The sequence below is a fragment of the Bacidia gigantensis genome (assembly GCF_019456465.1).
Source record: "Bacidia gigantensis strain McMullin 20006 chromosome Unknown contig_134, whole genome shotgun sequence".
NCBI lineage: Eukaryota > Fungi > Ascomycota > Lecanoromycetes > Lecanorales > Ramalinaceae > Bacidia > Bacidia gigantensis.
In genome coordinates this window covers 39326-58304 of record NW_025408593.1, presented here as the reverse complement: position 1 = coordinate 58304, position 18979 = coordinate 39326, and the positions used below count along the sequence as shown (strand labels likewise).

General features: G+C 51.5%; 7 protein-coding genes and 1 non-coding gene across 8 annotated transcripts; 7 read left to right on the top strand and 1 right to left on the bottom strand.

Annotated features, from left to right (window-relative positions):
- Positions 1-1674: 1674 nt before the first annotated feature.
- KY384_001752 (uncharacterized protein) lies at positions 1675-2052 on the bottom strand (the record flags this gene model as incomplete). Its single annotated transcript, XM_044810279.1, has 2 exons — positions 1675-1965; positions 2014-2052. 2 exons carry the CDS (start codon positions 2050-2052, stop codon positions 1675-1677), a joined length of 330 nt encoding a protein of 109 aa, XP_044672253.1.
- A 419-nt stretch (positions 2053-2471) lies between these two features.
- On the top strand, positions 2472-4403 carry KY384_001751 (uncharacterized protein; the record flags this gene model as incomplete). Its single annotated transcript, XM_044810278.1, has 5 exons — positions 2472-2709; positions 2760-3055; positions 3109-4022; positions 4075-4301; positions 4357-4403. 5 exons carry the CDS (start codon positions 2472-2474, stop codon positions 4401-4403), a joined length of 1722 nt encoding a protein of 573 aa, XP_044672252.1.
- Positions 4404-4861: 458 nt separating this feature from the next.
- KY384_001750 (uncharacterized protein) lies at positions 4862-7032 on the top strand (the record flags this gene model as incomplete). The annotated part of the gene is made up of 3 exons (XM_044810277.1): positions 4862-5106; positions 5160-5362; positions 5411-7032. The coding sequence occupies 3 exons, from the start codon at positions 4862-4864 to the stop codon at positions 7030-7032; spliced, it is 2070 nt and encodes a 689-aa protein (XP_044672251.1).
- Positions 7033-9082: 2050 nt separating this feature from the next.
- KY384_001749 (uncharacterized protein) lies at positions 9083-10516 on the top strand (the record flags this gene model as incomplete). Its single annotated transcript, XM_044810276.1, has 2 exons — positions 9083-10270; positions 10295-10516. The coding sequence occupies 2 exons, from the start codon at positions 9083-9085 to the stop codon at positions 10514-10516; spliced, it is 1410 nt and encodes a 469-aa protein (XP_044672250.1).
- Positions 10517-11416: 900 nt separating this feature from the next.
- On the top strand, positions 11417-13855 carry KY384_001748 (uncharacterized protein; the record flags this gene model as incomplete). The annotated part of the gene is made up of 2 exons (XM_044810275.1): positions 11417-12842; positions 13026-13855. The coding sequence occupies 2 exons, from the start codon at positions 11417-11419 to the stop codon at positions 13853-13855; spliced, it is 2256 nt and encodes a 751-aa protein (XP_044672249.1).
- Positions 13856-14142: 287 nt separating this feature from the next.
- On the top strand, positions 14143-15119 carry RPS2 (40S ribosomal protein; the record flags this gene model as incomplete). The annotated part of the gene is made up of 3 exons (XM_044810274.1): positions 14143-14442; positions 14536-14793; positions 14862-15119. The coding sequence occupies 3 exons, from the start codon at positions 14143-14145 to the stop codon at positions 15117-15119; spliced, it is 816 nt and encodes a 271-aa protein (XP_044672248.1).
- Positions 15120-16565: 1446 nt separating this feature from the next.
- KY384_001746 (uncharacterized protein) lies at positions 16566-17160 on the top strand (the record flags this gene model as incomplete). The annotated part of the gene is made up of 2 exons (XM_044810273.1): positions 16566-16916; positions 17122-17160. 2 exons carry the CDS (start codon positions 16566-16568, stop codon positions 17158-17160), a joined length of 390 nt encoding a protein of 129 aa, XP_044672247.1.
- A 94-nt stretch (positions 17161-17254) lies between these two features.
- On the top strand, positions 17255-17328 carry KY384_001745. The gene has a single exon. It is a non-coding gene; the product is annotated as a tRNA-Asn (tRNA).
- The last annotated feature ends 1651 nt before the right edge of the window (positions 17329-18979 follow it).

Genomic DNA, 18979 nt, shown 5'->3' with positions numbered 1-18979 from the left:
CCCCGGCCTTGATAGCACATGACTTCGCGCGCGCAGCGCTGGGTGAAGCTGAAAAGAACCGTATTTGTGTGCGATGTATGTACGTGGCGAGTGTACAAAGAGCGTTCGATGATATAAGTTGGCCCACCGCATTTTCTATTGTGCAAACGAATTTTGTTTGGGATTTTTTAAATCTTGGGGCTGGTGGGGCTCTGGGATTTGATTTTACAGAAAGGAATGCCATGTCGTTGATGCGAAATTGTACCCCGTTCTTAATCCGGCGAGTCAAGGGTCTACTGGAGAAGTATACGCTTCGACTTTATGAGAAGACGAGGATGGCTGAGTGGAAATCTCTCTCTGGGATTAAGGGGCTGAAACATTCGCAATGGATATGTCGAGATGTTTTGCTTCCACGAGCGTTGGAGGCTCTGAGGTACATGGGATACGTTGGATGTATGTTCGACGCGTGTTCGTCCTTGATGATTATCATTATCTTTGTACGAGCGAGAATGGGCCTACGGTGGTCTGAAGGACTTCGCTCTTTTATGCTGACTCTCTGGGTCTCTAGATACGGTTGGTTTGCTTCAAGCCAGCCGTAACGCCACCCTGACTGAGCTCTTGAGGTGGTCCACTCACTGTTCCCACCCTCCGCAGTTCAGTCCACCAGCTCTTTTCATCCCACCCATGCCTTTCGAATTCTCGTCCCCCGACTGCGAAGATCAGCCGCCATGCCATGACTGCTTGATTAGAATGCCTGAGCCGGAATCAGAGCCGGTGGAAGCGAGTCGCGCTGGAGAAAGTGATGCAGATGGGGAAAACACACCGCTACTTCCAACAGCGGAAACGCCTCGAGCAGCCGACAGAGAAGGGGGAAGTACGTCATTCGCAACGATGCAAATACCAGCACCAGAACCTTTGCCAGACGGACTGGGGCCAGCATGTGTCCTCTGTTTCTCGAATTGCTTTGACCTATGGTGGGACATAGCCTGCGCCGCTGTCGAAAATGTCATCCTTCTCTGGGCTCTCTGCATCTTGTTGCCGTACTCGAGGATGTTTTGGATTCTGTATCTGCAGGTTATGGGGATACCGGTTGATATGCTCATGTCTGGTACACATTGGGTCTTTGGGATGATTCCTCTGGCGTTGCGAGCGACAGGCGAATGTCGCCCGAGGGCAATATGGTTCAGCCTGATTGGAGTTACGGTATGGTTGATTTGGCTCGCATACGGGACCGGGTGGCCAGACAGTGGGGATTCTTATTGTGGGTACTGTCGAAGGGGGTGGTGGGGATGATGCTGATGAAGGGTGTAGCGGCTGTTTATGTGGGCACTGCGACGGGGTCTGCAACCGCGACGCTGCCTTCGGTATAATGTACTATATGTGGTGAACCAATTGCGCTGGAGAATAGTTGGCAGCAAGTGATCTTTGTCTAGTTCCTTTTCGGGTTGGGTGGGCGATATAGGTGGGCCGCAAGGGGAAGAGATAGCGCGCAGATAGGTTTTTATGCTGCTCGAAGACATCTCAAGGTATTGGGATGCTCACGAAGAACACTTTGCTCGCTGAATGCCTTCACTCGTAGAATTGTCGCCCGCTAATCGTGCAGCTAATCGAACAAATGCTTGTAACCAGTGACCTAAGATAGAAATAGCCGTATTTTGCATCCCATGGATTATCAATGCCATATAGAGATTCCATTTATACTGCACCCTCAGCTCTCGCCTTCCTCCACAGTATCTGCTCTTCACCTATCGTCTGAGTCTTCAGCTGCAACGCATGTATGCCCCCCTCTTTCTTCAATTCGTCATTCAGCACTGTGTAAACCATACGATGCCTCGCTGGCTGGGTCTTCATCAGAAAATCATCAGATGTGATCAACACGCGAAAGTGTGTCTCTTTGGAAACACTGCCTGCCATTGCGGTGTGGTGGGCGTGGGAGGCGGAGTCGTTGGCGATATTGAGGGTCGTGGGGTTGAATGCTTTGTCGAGCTACGTAGGTTTTAGCAGTGCGGATATTGATGTGCTTGGAACACATACTTTGAGCCGAATCCTATCTTCAACTGGTGTGGTGGACATCGTGGATATTCGGCGACGGAGAGTAGTTAGAGGCAGGCGGAACATCATCCACGGCTGCGATATTTCGAATTCACTACTCTTAACTCAGGCAGCATGATCAGGTCATCTAGAGGCCTTTGCTCATGACAATGGCTGCTCTACTAAGATAGACGTCAGCACATTGAACAATATCAAAGTCTTGAGGTCCGTCGGAATTAGTTCCGACGCATGATTTCGTCACTGTTGCATTTTTGGGGCAGAGTTCTTTCGGACTGCGAAACTGTGAACGAGATCATCCATTGGCTGTTCAATGCTGACAGATGATACCCTGCTCTTGATGAGCGATGCTCCTCCCTCGCTTCTTTCGCTTGCCAACGACTTGTACCCTTTTGCCCAAGTCAGTCTTTACAGCCCGGCAGCTGAAGCCACTGCAGTCCCGAATGGCTTCGACATTCCCAGATCTCCCAATCTTTCATGCGATTGCCTCGCACGACCCTGAGAGCACAGCGATCATACACTCCGTTTCCAATCGGAAGTTTTCATATGGCGAATTGTTGACAGATGTGGAGAAGGCGAAGATCAGATTATATCATCAATTGAAAGATGCTTTGACAAACGGCCAATCCATCGGAGGGCAAAGGGTCGCTTTCCTTGTCGAGAATGGCTATGACTATGTAGGTGCGACTACAAGACACCCAGTGACAGCGCGAAATACTGATATGCTACAGTGACATTACTGTCGATTTTCGCCTGCGATGGCATTGCAGTACCTCTCTCATCCTCGTTCCCTGCGTCCGAATTGCGATACATTCTCGACAACAGCCAAGCGCTCACACTGTTGTCTTCAGATAAATTCAAGAAGCAAGCCGAGACAGTGTTGCAGGAGGGTTTGGAGCGAAGGCCTACGTTGAACATCGTTGAGAAGTTGATGTCTGGTAGTGGTCGTGACGAGGTCCAACTGGTTCAGCTGCCAGAAACAAGAGGAGGGTTGATGCTCTACACATCGGGAACGACAAGCAGGCCGGTACGTTACACAAAAAACATCATGTGGTAGGGGCTCGCTGATAAAAAGGTCAGAAAGGAGTCGTCTTGAACACCTCCACTTTGACTGCACAAGCGCTTTCCCTCTACGAAGCATGGAAATACACCCCCAAAGATCGCCTACTTCATCTCCTCCCTCTCCATCATATTCACGGTACCGTCAACGCCCTCCTCACGCCCCTCTTCGCCGGCTCGTCAATTGAATTTCTCTTTCCATTCAATGCAGACGCTGTATGGGATCGGCTGGCAGCACCATTCTTACCGTCGTCGCAAAAGAAAGCAGAGAACGAGCCCATTACATTTCTGACAGCCGTCCCTACTATCTACAACCGCCTCCTCTCTTCCCATCCCAGACTCGCACCAGAAGTACAGGACGCTGCACGAGAAGCCGTCTCTCCCAACAACATGCGTCTGAACATATCAGGCTCTGCTGCGCTACCGACTCCGACCAAACAAGCGTGGTCAGATTTGAGCAAGGGCAACATCCTGCTGGAGCGTTACGGCATGACGGAAGTGGGAATGGCGCTCAGCTGCGGTCTAGCCTTCGAAGATCGAGTGGATGGAAGCGTTGGATGGCCATTACCCGGGGTGGAAGTGCGCCTGGTAGATGCTGAAAATGGAGAGGTCATTGAACCCGGTCAGGAGTCCGATGCTGCAGGCAAAGAAAGAGAAGGGGAGATCCAGCTACGAGGACAAACCATCTTTCGCGAGTATTGGCGGAACCCGAAGGCCACAGAAGAAGAGTTCGCTAAGGCGGACGACGGAGGTGGGAAATGGTTCAAGACAGGTGACGTGGCGAGCAGGAGACAGGTCGAAGGAGCTGGACAAAGCGAGCAGGCGTGGGCGAAGGGACCGTGCTACTTCATCAAGGGCAGGAAGACTACTGACATCATCAAGACGGGAGGAGAGAAGGTGAGCGCATTGGAGATTGAGAGGGAGCTGTTGTCGCTGTGAGTCTGCAACCTGTCACCCTTCGCACCACATTAGTCTGATTGTTCTTAGACCTCAAGTATCAGAAGCCGCTGTCGTCGGCGTTGCAAACGAGCAATGGGGCCAGAAGGTATCGGCTGTCCTCGTGCTCGATCCTGCGCAGGCGCAAACGGGGAAGGGAGGGAAACCGTGGGGCGTAATGGATATGAGGAGGGCGCTGAAGGACAAGCTTGCTGGGTATAAGATTCCGCAGGAGCTCAAAGTTGTGGATGACTTGCCGAAGAATGCTATGGGAAAGAGTATGCTGTATTCGAATCTTTTCCATGGTGGTTCTGTTTTGCTAACGATGAGCAGTCAACAAGAAGAGCCTTGTCAAAGAGGTTTTTGGGCCGGATGCATGATGAAGATGAGAGCAAGGGTCACTGTGGTGACCCTTCGATGGCTGAAATGCGTTATTGTACATATGTTCTTAGCTTTGTCTGTATATGGAATACGCATAGTGTCTATAATAGTCACTGGCGATGTTTCATCGGTGTATCAAAATTGGTCTACGGGCCGTCACCATTCTCGCTTGCCCTAAGGGGCTTTGGCCCAGGGACTCCCCGGAAAATCAGGCGAGTTAGGCGAATTTCCGCAGTTTTGGGCACGTTTGAAATTGAGATACAGCCGCAGGACGCCGCTAGTTCTAGGCCATGACGCCCGGAACTTTCATCAGGCCAACGCTCACCGTGGAACTTCACTCACCACATGATCATGTGCAACTTCTTCAACGTGCATCTTACTCAATTGTATACTACCAGCAGACACTCTTCTTCACCAAATCACTCCAGAGCCCGGCCTATGGAGCAAGCCCCTCAAGATGCACAGCGCGCAGCGTAACACCGCAATAAGATGGGCCATCGTCATTTTCTTGTGTCTGCTAGCAATCTACACGTGGAGAACGCCCCGATACAAGGGATCATACAGCGTGCCCGATACGAAAGAGACTTTTGCCACACTGTCGGAAGCTCAAAGCCCCGCCAGAATCTACGATGACGACTTGACCGGTGCGAAACAGAAAGTCCTCGCACAATCCAAGCAGGATACGACATACAAAATCGCAGAGTACGTTCCAGCAACTCCAAAAATCTTTTATGTGTGGGGCTGATGAGTTACAGGAACCCAAAGGCACCCCTCTTCCCCGCCTTCCGAACTTCCTCCAATGAGCTCGAACGCCAGACATACGATCCCTACCCGAGATACAACAGCAGGCCATGGAGGAGGAAATGGAGAGGCTCGTTTGCTACATGTCAAGGTCCCACAGGCGAGAATCTTGGGATGGAAGCTAGGACTCTCACAGCATTCGCGATTGACGAAGATCGTAAGGGACATCAAGGACTGAAAGAGCTTCGCTGATAAATATTTGCAGATCCTATTCCTCAGCCAATGTTCGGCTCGTACGATGAGACTGGCGTCGACTCGAAGTTCTGCTTCGATCGCTTCTCCCGCTTTGGGCCATATGGGCTCGAAGACGACACGATAGAACTCGGTACTCAGTCACCCATCGAAGTAGAATGGAAGACAGTGAGATGGGGTGCTCTTCAGAATGACTGCCTTGAAAGGAATGCCGAACGTTTTGAACCTATCCAGAGACCCAACGGAACTTCGTTCTGGATGCCTACTGAAGGAGACTTTGCCGAGATAGACGAGGTGCTATATTTTCCTTCGGAGCAAAGAAAGAGCTTGCTCTCCAAAGGCGCATCGTACAAGAAGCGCTCCGCAATAGTCCTACACATGCACGCTGCAACCGAATATACTGTCGACACAACAGAATACATAAGATCTCTTATTACAGAGCTGTCCCTACATTCCGGCGCTGAGTATGAAGTCATAGTCATGGTGGAAGCAAAGTGGTCACATCTAGAAGACTACGACGAAGACACACGCCACTCGATCTTCGAGAATCCTGGCTCCTACAAATTCAGCCTCACCAAGACGGTGCCCGAGGAATTCAGGGAGAACGCCGTCCTCTACACTCCCGCCCTGCTAAAAGCATGGTATGCCAAACTTAGCAACAAGCCAAAGTACGACGATCCACCTGACCCCCGCTACGAACAAATGGGCATGAAATATCCCCCACTAACAAGATCGGACAGTGACAACCCTCCCAAAACGCAACGCCAACAAGCCCTCCAGCTCCTCTCCCTCCTCCGCCCAGACATCGAGCACTTCTGGCAACTCAATCACAACTCCCGCTACTCAGGTCATCACTATCAACTGCTCGAGACCATGTCCACCTGGTCGCGCTCGCAACCCCGTCGAGGTCTCTGGGAGCGCAGCGCCCGCTACTTCATGACCGCCATACACAAAGACTGGGCAACATTCACCTCGAAAGTTGTTAATTCCACCCTCAAAGCCACCGGCGACGGCGGCGTCTGGGGTCCCGTTCGCGTCAAGTCCGTCGAACCCGTCGTCCCCGATCCTCCCTCCGAAACCCCAGAAGAAGACCTCAAATACGAGTGGGGCGTCGACGAAGAAGCCGATTTGATTACCGCAGCACCCATAATCGACGTCACGGGCACGGGCTCTAAAGAAGAGATCATGGGGTATTCGACGGGGACAAAGACTCCGCAGCGCATGGTCACACACCAGATAATGACACGCTACTCCAAGCGCCTGCTGAGGGCCATGCACCACGGGCAAATCACTCTCGGCACGTCCATGCCTATGGACCGCTACCCCGCCAGTACAGCACTGCATCATGGGCTCAAAGCCGTGACCTTCCCGTTGCCCACGTATCTGGATTATGCGAAGGTCGCACAGAACGTGGATAAAGAGTACAATTATCGGGAGGTGCGGAAGGTAGTGGATGATAGTAAGCTAGGACGGAAAGACGGGGAGGTGGTGAGAGCGAAGACACAACTTGAACAGAGGGCGAATTTTGACGATATTGCAAACCGGATGAGCTTCTTTGAGGTGGAGAATAAGGAGAGTGCGTTTGCGGATGAGCTTTATAAGCGGTGGTTGGGCTATGTGAGTGCTCTCCCATAGATGATGTGTGAAGTAGGGGTGGGGTTCTGATTATAGTACAGGGCAAAGATCCAACGGAGAAATTGTGCCTGCCGGGCATTATGCTGCATCCGATCCGTGGTGTATGAGGCTCATTCATGCTTGCAAAGCTGTGTGCAAAATACTTTGAAATACCAAACACCATCGATTGTCAGCGAAAAGAATGATGGGGACAGCGAGGTATTCATCAAAGGCTCCCCAATTCCCCTTTACCATCAATCTTCCAAACGTGGAAACATGTCTTGAACTGGATTTATTGGCCAAAATCTCCTCTCGATGGGGAACTCACAACGGACGATTTGATCGCCAATGAGCAATGTATTTAACTTATCACTTAACGCAGTATCTACTCTGGACATCTGAGAGATGCAGAAAGATTGAAAGAGTTGGGGCCTTAGGATATGGTAGTGTGCACAATCGATATCTGGCATCATGGGAGTTGGGATTGGATCAGGCGTGGTGCTGTGAATACCCCTTTGCATATCGGCGTAAGAATTGTGTGTTTAAGGGACGGGGTGCTGGATATTTGTTGGAAGGGGATGGTAGGATAGGACTGTGTGCATCTTCTAAAATTTACACATATACGCAACCCATCTCTTGTCTATCTTCTCCGCCTTTCTGGGAATATCGTTCGTGTTGTTGGGAATGTTGTTCATGTTGGGCTAAATCTCTTGGTAGAGTATACGGAATATGGGATGATGGTCAATACTGCGAGATAGTTACGACGTGGTACAGGCAGGAAGAGATCACACGTCTGTTCTCCATTACCCATGCATCAATCACAATTATCAAGCTGACCTATCATTCATCCAGATAGTAATCGCAGCCTGATTCTCTGATAACCAGCCAAAATTCCCAGCCTGTCATACACCAGCATATCTATGTGTCCAATGCGAATCTGCTTGCCATCTTTGCCTTCCGATTCACACAGAATCCTGCCTATTCCGAGCATTTTCTATCAGTCAACGGCTAAGCTGCTTCCACTCGAGCTTTCCTCAACCGCTCGAAGTTACAACCCGGATCGGTAAGTCAATGTACAACGCCGTCATAGACCTACTCAATCAGGATCGTCGACACGTGCACTTCCATGGACTTGCCAAATCAAGACTGTGGCCACGAGGATTGGTTTCAGACGTAATCGCAAATACCATGTGGCAGCTTCCGAGTTGCGTCTGCACCTTCGCAAGTCTCCACGACTCGCATTATCCCGCTTGCAACAGCAGCGAACTCTCGCTTAACAGAATGACCAGAGTCATCGTCGAGAGCGCGAAGATGAAACGGTTCCGCATACGCACGTCATTGTTGTGTTCTCGTGAGATCCTCTCTTTCAATCCTCCGACCTCACTTCACCTCACTACCTTCCACCACGTACCTCACCACACCACACCACCATCACCACTACCACACACAATTGCCAACATCAATGGCGCCCAACATCCCACTGTCCCGCTACTACCTCAACCTCCCCTCCATGAACAATGGCCAGCGCTCAAATCGCAGCTCTGTCCGCCTCTCCATCCCCACCGCCCCAGATGGTCTCTACACCTTCTTTAGCACCAATTCCTCGACCGAGTCCCTCTCCTTCCGTGCAGTAGCCCACGCAGAACCACCACCAGTACCAATAATCCCCGCGCACTTCCTCCCTCTCAGAGACGGGAATGACCGGTTCCCTCCACCAACGGGCCCAACAAGCACACCAATCCCACAGCATTCACCTCTCCACCCCATCAACTCCTCCCTCGCCCTTCCCCCTCCCCCTACGGCCACTATGCCTCTCCCACCAAATCCCAGCATCACATTCCTGCTCCCTCCGAAGCCAACCCCACCACCACCCCCACCGACCACCAGCACCCAACGCACCCCCCTCCACCTCCGCCTCATAGTCCTTGCCCTCTCCCTCTCCTCCTTCTTCGCCGCCCTCGACACCGTCATCCTCGCCACCGCCCTCCCCAGCATCTCCTCCTCCCTCTCCCTCAGCAACGCCAACTACGCCTGGATCCCCTCCTCCTTTCTCCTCGCCTGCTCAGCCTCCATGCCGCTTTTCGCGCGCCTCTCCGACGTCTTCGGCCGCAAACCCGTCCTCCTGGCCGCCAACACCACATTCTTCATCGGCAGCGTTATCGGCGGCGCAGCCAAGGGGCTGGGCACCCTATTGGCCGGACGAGTGATACAGGGCATCGGCGCGGGCGGTTTGTTGGTGTTGCCGAATGTGGTCATTTCGGATCTGTTCAGTCAGAGGGAAAGGGGCTTTTATCTCAGCGTTATCGGTATGACCTGGGCAGTGGCCTCCGCCCTGGGCGCCGTCGTCGGCGGCTTCTTCGCTGAAAAAGTATCCTGGCGCTGGTGCTTTTTCGTCAACTTGCCGTTTGAAGCCGTCAGTATCGCGCTCGTGCTCGCGTATTTGGATGTCCATCGTCCGAGCACGCGGTGGGTGCAAGGCGTCAAGGCGATCGACTGGCTAGGCGCCGCAGTGCTGGCGGGCGCGACGGTGATGCTCTTATTAGGTCTCGAGTTCGGCGGGGTCACGTATCCGTGGACGTCCGGCGTGGTGATCGGATTGATCGTGGGCGGTACACTGGGCTTCGCAGCCTTCGTCGGCGTCGAAGTGAAAGTTGCGAACCGCCCGCTCCTGCCCGTCCGCGTGTTCGCACACAGGTCCCCCGCCGCCATCCTCGGCGTCGTCTTCACCCACGGCACGTGCTACATCGCCGCCGCGTACTTCCTGCCCCTCTACTTCCAGCTCGTGCTCGGCGCCAGTCCGCTGCTCGCTGGGGCCTGGTTCCTCGTCACGGCCGCCACGCTCGCCATCACGACCATCGTGTCCGGGAAGTACATGCAGCGCACCGGCCGCTATCTCGAAGTCGTCTACTTCGGCACCATGATGATGGCCCTGGGCTTCACGCTCCTGACGAATTTTCCACCAAATAGGAGTTGGTTAAGGATCGTCATGTATCAGATCGTCGTCGCGCTGGGCATTGGCCCGCTGTTTCAGAGCCCGCTCATCGCCCTGCAGACGAATCTCGCACCTGCCGATATTGCCGCCGGTAGCGCGGCGTATAGTTCGATCAGGCAGCTGGCGTGTGGTATCAGTGTCGTGGTGGGGCAGGTCTTGTTCCAGGCGAAGATGAAGGATCATCTTGAGAATCTTGCGAAGGCGGGCATCTCGGGTGATCTGGCGCGGAGTCTGGCCAATGGAGATCTGATCTCTACGGCTTTCTCGGTGCGATCGCTTCCCGCTGATCAGAGGGATGTTGTCAGAGCGGCGACGTCGGATAGTCTGGCGAGAATGTGGATTTTTTACGCCGTGGTCGGCTTGCTGGGTCTTGTCTTCTCGTTTGGGATCAAGAAGAAGATGCTGATGAGGGATCATGTGGAGCATATGACTGGATTGGATGAGCTCAGCGGGAATGAGGACGATGTTTCGGCTGTGGTGGTGAAGGGGGAAGGTAAGGGGGGAATTGTGTGATGTAGCTGCTAGATTGATTTTTGCGTTCTTTGTATCGAGTGGAGTTGCTTGGCTTGGGTCGGTGGGTGAGTGGGTGTCGATGTGAGTGCTGCCATCGGCTCATGGCAACAAAGTGTACAACATTCAACCTTGGATCATAGACGTGTTTGTTAGCTAGATGGGAGTGAGTGGGTGATTGGAGGTTTTTTTTTTTTTTTGGTATGGCGGGTTGCGATATCTGCCCTTGGGTATGTATTCTTGTGTGCATCATGCGGTAATGCTAATATACTCGTAAACAAGAACAATAATAATAATGTTTGGAATAACTTCTGAACGTGCTACTGATTTTTCATTATTGTCTTTCCGAATCGCCCACGTTGGTTTTTTTTTCGCAATATCGCAATACTCTCCCCAAAAGTCTCATGCAAAGACGGTACGCTAATGTGAGACTTTTCCAACCTTCGTCCGACCGTGCGGGAGTTGTGTCGCATGTGAGTCTCGTAGTGACACTTCACCCGCAGAATAGACTTGCCGGGTTATTGCTCAGCCTCGTTTGTTGTCTTAGAATCATTATTGTTGACTTGAAGTAATAACTTAGAAGCCGGGGGGGGGAGGGATTCTTTGTCTGTGTAATCGAGTCGGATGTTGAGTTGATGAAATTGTATATATGTGTGGTGCCTGTTTTTTGAGGTTTCAATTGGTTCTTGCTTCGATATGATGGATTGGAGAGGAGGAAAGTAATGTGGGAAGAATCTTCGCAGTAGATCTGGCTGGCTGGAATAGGATTTCTGCTCAACAATTCGACGAGTGACTAAAGCATACGACCTGATGTGAAAACATTTTTGAAGCTTCTTTAGTGCTGGCTGGTTGGCTGGCTGGCTTCAGTCCCCCCTGTCACATTCAGTCCGACGGCGCAACGACATGGTCTCGATGATGTCGTTTCGCACGACGATAGAATACGCAACCCATACATTGGTGAAGATATGGCAACACGCATCTCACATTTTGCTCCTCACACCAGTGCTCGTCTCATTCAGCATCCTCCAATTGTCCTGGCGAGAAGCCTACTGGCGAAACCCATCCGCAGGAGGCATCCCCGAAATTCTCGGCGTTCTGCAAGTCGCTGCGAAGGCTCATGAGCTCTTGATCATCTATTCGCTCTCGCAGGTGCTGATCTACCACATCCGCGCACAGCTGAGTTCAACGAATGGGCTTCCTTTCGGGCTCTTCACGACGGGCTTCGCGGCGACGTTGGGACAGCCTCCTTATTCACCAGGCTTCTGGTGGTGTTGCTTTTCCGTTGTTTGGAGGCGTCGTATTCGATGGAGGCATCTGGCCTTCGCAGGCCTTGTTCTACTCGTTACGCTCGTCTGCTTGACGGCTGGTCCGGCTTCGGCTATTGTGTTGATACCGCAGCTTCAATGGTGGCATAAGGGTGATCTTTTCTATTTTGCGCAAGGAGGCAAAGGCTTTGACTGCAACCCCAATCTTCGCACGGACCCTCTGCATTCGGACTATTCATTGTATATCCCAAAACAATTGTTTCCAGATGAAGTGTCTCAGAACACCTTACCGGGTGCTTTTTGTGTGAACGCAAGCCTCGATGTCAACGCATTGTGTCCGTTGCCTTGTCTGACAAATGGTCTAGCTGGGCTGAACTGGACGGGCATCAATAATTTCACTGTTCCCACAGAGAATAATCTCGGTATTGAAGTGGGTCGGACGGTTGCAACCTTCACTAACAGTTTAAACGATTTGATCGACGATAATAGGACAGCACTGTTGCCTCCGCATAATAATGGCTGGACAACAAATCAGCTGATCACGAACTTCTTGTCTCAAGGCGCCGTAGCTGAGTGGCAGCAAGGTAGACCGACGATGACGATCGAGGCTCGACATGGCCTACGACGTGGTATGCTGAGTCCGTACACCAACGTGGCGTGTGAAGTGCGGCCTTCTACAACCTTCAGCCGGAACCTTACATTTCTTGTGGACTCAAGTTATCTCTTGACTCAACGTGAATACTTGGATTCTGAGGGTTCCTATGTTGAGAACGAGCTTGACGGTCACCGCTATCTGAACGGAACGTACGACGTGCGGAATATTTGGGCCGAAGAAACTCTGAAAGATCCTCCACACACGTTGTTCGAATGGCGGGAGTTCCAGACCACCAATAATGTCTGGATTTTGGCTGGCTTTATCTTGTCTACGAATAAGGGCCAAGATATCGCAAATGTTTCCATGTGCAGTGTTCTCGCCTCATTCGAGCAAGATGCTTTGGCTATCATTCCCACTACTGCCTCGCAAAGCAATAAAGTATTATCGGACACCATGAGTGGATACAGTGGTAAGTCACCGTTTAAATTGGAACCCACTGTTTTCGGGGGCCAGTAGCCGTAAATTTTTGCAGCTTCTCATGGCCTGTTGTCACCCACAAGAGTGCTTTAGAGTCTGGTATTCCAAATGTCTCGCAGGAATGCCTTTTACTCTGCCCTCGAAGATTGCAATGCTGACTTCTTCCTATTACAAGGTTCCTCAAGTACTATCGATATCTTACTTGCGGTTTCTCATCCATACGGGATGACGGCGGTCCGCAAGTCATGGGCTGATGCTCTTAATAAGGCCAATGGTACGTCCAATACAACTGTCATGACCCAATTTCTCGACGCAGGGATGAAGCAGTACGTGGCCAACGTGGACCCGACCGATAAATATTTTCCATCCTTTGGTCATAGTCTCATGCTTTCGATTGCGGTTGCGAATGGCCTCTCGGCGATAGGCTTGGAGTACCAGCACAATGTCACGATGTGTCGCAAGGGCTGGTGTTCACAGGGTCCCTTCTACAGTCGTTCACAGGAGTTCGTCGTTGCGAATAGCACTAATGAACACGACAACTTGGCATGTGGGGATATGGGCAGTCCAATGCCTGGATCTAACGAGGGCAACCGATCGCGGCTCCTGCATACGTTTGCAGAGCCAGATGAGGCTTTTCGAAACGCCCAATGGACTCAGTTATCTTTCCCAGTGTTCAAATACGGCTATGGTTGGGGGTTCGATTCCATAACGGTGAAAGTTGCAACGGCGATTCTTCTCTTTCACGCTATGATGATACTGACACATATCGTCTTGTCGTTGTACTTTGGAGGATCTGAGAGCTATGCTAACGGATTGGCGGAGCTTCTGGCATTAGCTTTGCAATCATCACCGTCATTGGCGCTTGAGCCAGTGGCCATGGCGCCGGGAAGGAAGACTTGGAATAAGGCGGCGATGGTTCGACGGAGAAAGCAACTGGAGCCGCAGGATGATCAGTGGGAGCTGGCGTTATGTGATGTTCCTCATAGAAAAACAGAGACGTGGTAGCCAATGTACTAGTAACAGCTTTCCACGCATTCAGAGTGATTGAAAAGTCTTGAAATCCAAAACCTTGATAATCCTCCTAGAAAGTATTTTTCGGAGAGGACATTGATGCCCAGACTTCTTATCTCTCGGCTATCTCCACTAGCTTATTTAGCGCCAAATACTCTCCCACCGCTCCAGCAGCCCACCGTTACACATTCGAGCACCAGAAGCATTCCATATCCCTCAATCCCAACAATCATCCCTCCACCCCCTCTTAAATACTCGAATCACCTCTCGGTTCACACAGTATGGCCGATGCACGTGGCGGTGCTGCTCCACCAGCAGGAGGAGCACGCGGCGGCTTTGGCTCGCGCGGAGACCGCGGAGGCGACCGAGGCCGTGGCGGACGTGGAGGGCGCGGACGAGGAGGCCGACGAGGCGGCGGTAAGACAGAAGAGAAGGAATGGATGCCAGTAACGAAACTGGGGCGGCTAGTAAAGGCGGGGAAGATCAAGAGCATGGAAGAGATTTACCTACACTCGTTGCCGATCAAGGAGTTCCAGATCGTGGACTTCTTCTTGCCGAAGTTGAAGGATGAGGTCATGAAGGTGAGAGATCATCTTCGATCGCGCTGCGCAAGAAAGAAAGAGAAACGGCAACAATGGCGTGACCGGACTGCGCTGACAATGAGATGTTGCTAGATCAAACCTGTGCAGAAGCAAACTCGTGCTGGACAGCGTACTAGGTTCAAGGCTATTGTTGTCATCGGTGATTCGGAAGGACATGTGGGCCTGGGAATCAAGACGTCGAAGGAAGTCGCTACCGCTATTCGCGCCGCCATCATCATCGCAAAACTCAGTGTTCTACCTATTCGAAGAGGGTATTGGGGTACAAATCTTGGTGAACCTCACAGTCTGCCTACGAAAGAGAGTGGGAAGTGTGGGTCCGTTACTGTTCGCGTAAGTGTAGATCTCCTTCAATAGGGATGAATCGTGATTCAGCGAGGAATATGCTGATGTTGGTCCAGTTGATTCCCGCCCCTCGTGGTACCGGCCTCGTCGCCTCCCCGGCAGTCAAGAGATTGCTCCAACTTGCTGGCGTGCAAGATGTGTACACCTCCTCCTCTGGCTCTACGAAAACACTTGAAAATACGCTGAAGGCCACCTTTGCTGCTGTTGGGAATTCATATGGCTTCTTGACGCCTAATTTGTGGAAAGAGACGAAGCTCATCCGAAGCCCGCTGGAAGAGTTTGGGGATGTGTTGAGGGAAGGAAAGAAGTATTAGGCCTTACAAGGTGGTTGGTGAACGAAGGAGTTCATAAAGGGTCGCGGTATGAGGACTAGCATTTATCGGTAGGAAGAGACTTGAGCTCCAATCATAACAAGACTATGCTTCTTCAGGCTGCTCAAGCCATTGCCCGGCTGATATCTATGACCGAGATGCGTTTCTGGATTACTTTTGACCACGACTGACGCAGCACTGATGCCAGTGGCAGCACCATCCTCAGCTTCATGCGCCTCGGTTTTCTCCTCAGAGAACTCTCAAACCCCTTTCGTCTCCATCTGTGGCCCCATGTTCCACAAGAAGGAACAATGTTCCCTTCTATTTCACCGAAAGCAAACCCATTATACAAAGACGCAGGGAGTTCTTTACATAGTCTTTGACGGCAAAATTTGATTTCGGGCGCGTTGGGGAGCTTTGAAACCTCCATCCATACTTCTGCAACTTACTGACTTCGAGGATTCATTGCATTGGCTAAGAATGAAATCAACGGATCTTGAGAAGTTCCTCTCTTCTAAAACTTTACCCTGCTTTGACTTCCACCTGGTGCCACCGAAGATCTGCAATTTGAGACATACCCCAAGGCTCTGAATGGCAGACATTCTTAGAACCGATGTATTTGTTGGTTTCGCGTGGCACGCCCATTTCGATGTTGGATGTTTTAGGCGCTAATGATATTGTACCAGGCACGATGCGCACGCCCAGAAACGCAAATCGTCTGCTCAATGGCATACCAGCCGTTTGAAAAGTCCTAGACATGAATGACGGCTGTCGTTGGTCATGTGTATTTCAACGACTGGCCAACTTATGAGGGACCAAAAAATGCTCCTACGCAGAGCCTGAGTCATGGTTCGCCAGGCTTCAAGAAGACCTCCGAACGAAATGAACGCTTCCTTGAGTCAGAGCTCGTAAAGACGGCTCGTCCTTAGGCGTCGTCCATAAAAGCCTGACCAGGCGGCATCAAAGCGCACCATCATAGCAACATTACACCTACCACGGTATTTTGGCTTTCAGCAAAGCTGAACAACTTTAGCGGTGCACAATGTTCCTTCGAGCCTCACTTACCCTCCTCGCCGCGCTCTGCCATCTCCACTTCGCAGCAGCCGCGCCAGCACTCTCCGCATCCAACAACACATCAACCTTCCCTGGCCTCATCACCCCTCCAATCCCCAAATGCCCATCCATACCTCCAGCCTTCCTTTCCCTCCAATCCTCCACCGATCTCCCCAACTCCCTCCCGGCGTCCCTGACTCTCCCCTCCACAAACTCCACCCCCAACAACCCCTCACCCCCTCCCCTCTCTCAACCAGCACCCCCGCCCCCGCCCCAGTCCCCGACTACCCCGCCTACCACATCGACCGCTCCTACCCAGACGAAAGCCTCGTATTCGGGGTATCCGAGCCCTCGTGGCCGACGATCCCGCTGAGCGAATGCATCATCCTCGCCCAGATGTCCTACGACTACATCTCCAAGTTCGAACCCGCGGTGCTCCCGACGCTGGTCCCAGAAGACGGGTACGGGCTCGCGACGAGAGGGTGCAATAGCCTTGTTGTGTCGCCGAGGAAGAGCGGGCCCGAAATGGAGACCTTGACGTGGGATCTGGCCAAGCAGAGTGTGCTTGGGCTGTTGGAGTGGGCGAAGGAACGGCAGAAAGGGGGGGGGGGTGGGGGAGGCGAGGGGGAGGGGGAGGTGGTGACGAGAGCGCCTGTTGGGTTGTATATCCCGAGTTATAGGACGGAGAAGTATAGCTGTGTGGGGGTTTTGAGGTGGGGGGTTAAGCATAGGGGGGAGGTGGACGTGGTGTGAGGAGGGGATAGAATTTTTGGGACACGGGGGGGAAAGAGATTGTGTTATGTTGTTGAGGAATTCGATTTGTAGCGATAAGGTGCCAGAAAAGTGAAGTAGAGAATGAGAGAGAAATCTTGTGAGGATGGGAATGGCCGAGTCTCCCTTTCGATGTTGAAATGAACTCGTTGCAATGCGAGTTATTGGTACTCACACACAGAGATGGCTCGGAAAGAGTGCGCACGATCATCAGTTGTAGTTTCCATTCTCGAGAAGAAGGAAGGAACATCCTTCAAATTTGGATGCTCAATTCAAATGGGATATATATTAACATACGAGGCCTTGATCTCGAATCCTCCGTGGCGCAATTGGCCAGCGCGTCTGACTGTTAATCAGGAGGTTGGTGGTTCGAGCCCACCCGGGGGAGATTTTCAGTTTTTTGGTCAATTCGCCTTTTTGTCCTGGGAATAGGGACCCAGCACTATGTCCGGGGATCTTTTTACTATCTCCGGGGGCTTTTGGTGCTCATGAGCTCCCTTCATCATCCTACTCTCAACATCATCTTCATTCGAACCCTAGATGTATATATCCTTCTGCTTGTGCTTGTGCTCGGTAAATCATGCTGGCTGATACGTGTCTCAAGTTCATGAGCACTCTAATGCGAAGAGAGTCGCAGTCGCAACGGTTGGAAAAGCTTTGCAACCACCCTAATGCCATCGTTCTTCCCCTAGATGGGCTGCAAACTAGATTGAAAGCTTTGATGCCGATTAACTCAAGCGCAGTGGAGTCGCGAACAAAGCATCTACAGTTTACCATAGAGCTTTGGGTACCTGTTGTCGATAGCGACGAGCGATACCTTAATTCAGCGATGCGACGAGTCCACTTCAGACTGTGGAAAGCCTGACATCTGACACCTGGCTAGAACAAGCCTCAGGTTGATTGCAGTCTGGTCTACTTGTTGCGCATATCAACTATGTATGTTTTTTGATCACACTCTTGAAAGAACCTATGAGGTCTAATGCTGTGAGTCTGAAGCATATCCAGTGTCTTTTGTAAACCAGCAGGACGCCTAGCATTTCGCATTCTGGTACCTCAGATAAAAGCTGGAAGAGTAGTGCAGGATACTTGGAGATTACTGCTACGTTCCTTCGTTCACGCATCGAGCGCAAATAGCAATTCAATTTTGGACTTTCTGCCTGTCGGCCTTGTACCTCACCCAATACGCCTACCTTTTCCGCAGCGTCAGTACTTCCATTTGATGTCTTTCAAACCAACAAATGTATTGCATGGGGATTTTTGATTGCGGGAGTTCTAGAAGCCATCTTGATCGTAAGGCGGATTCGCTGTCTAAAGGCTATTTACGCGCCGGCTCATAATTCTGTCTAATTATGGAACTCATGTCTCTTCACACTGAGGGTGGTATCAACAATGGGTACAAAAGAGCTGTATATGCCTACATCGACTGTGATATCAGTGAGTCAACAAATTGTTCTGCTATCTTTGGGGTTTTTTCTGCCCAATTTCGAAATCTCGAAACTTAGGCACAAATTCCTCGCTAAAATCTCGGAATATCCCAGCAAACCATTGAGCATACTGTCAGCATGCTATCGAAAAACGTGGAACTCTCCATGCTATTTCTCTTGAGTTTAGCCCTTGGCATACCGCTTTCACCTGGATGTAGCACCCCAACCCCCAAAGCAAACATCACAGGGGGCGATGAGAAGGCATTGTAAGTCCTCTTACTTATCTTACGAAGAGATGACCTTTCGATCAACAACCTATTGTTGATAAATCCAGCCTTCCCGTCGACGGAGATCAAATCTACAAGATCCCTAACTCCAGCCCTCCCCTTCAACTCGCCATCTCCGCCGGCTCCCCATCAACCATCCCAGCCATCTCCGCTGACAACATTCTTGACAAAGCTCTCAATAAAATCAATGTCATGCCACCATTCTACCTAGGTCTCCCCCTCCCCGACTGCGGTCTAGACTATGAGGTCGGCGCTTTCAGCCTGGGAATTCACCAAATCGTGTGGAAAACGGCTTTCACTTACGACGTCGCTCGGCAGGCTCTTCAAG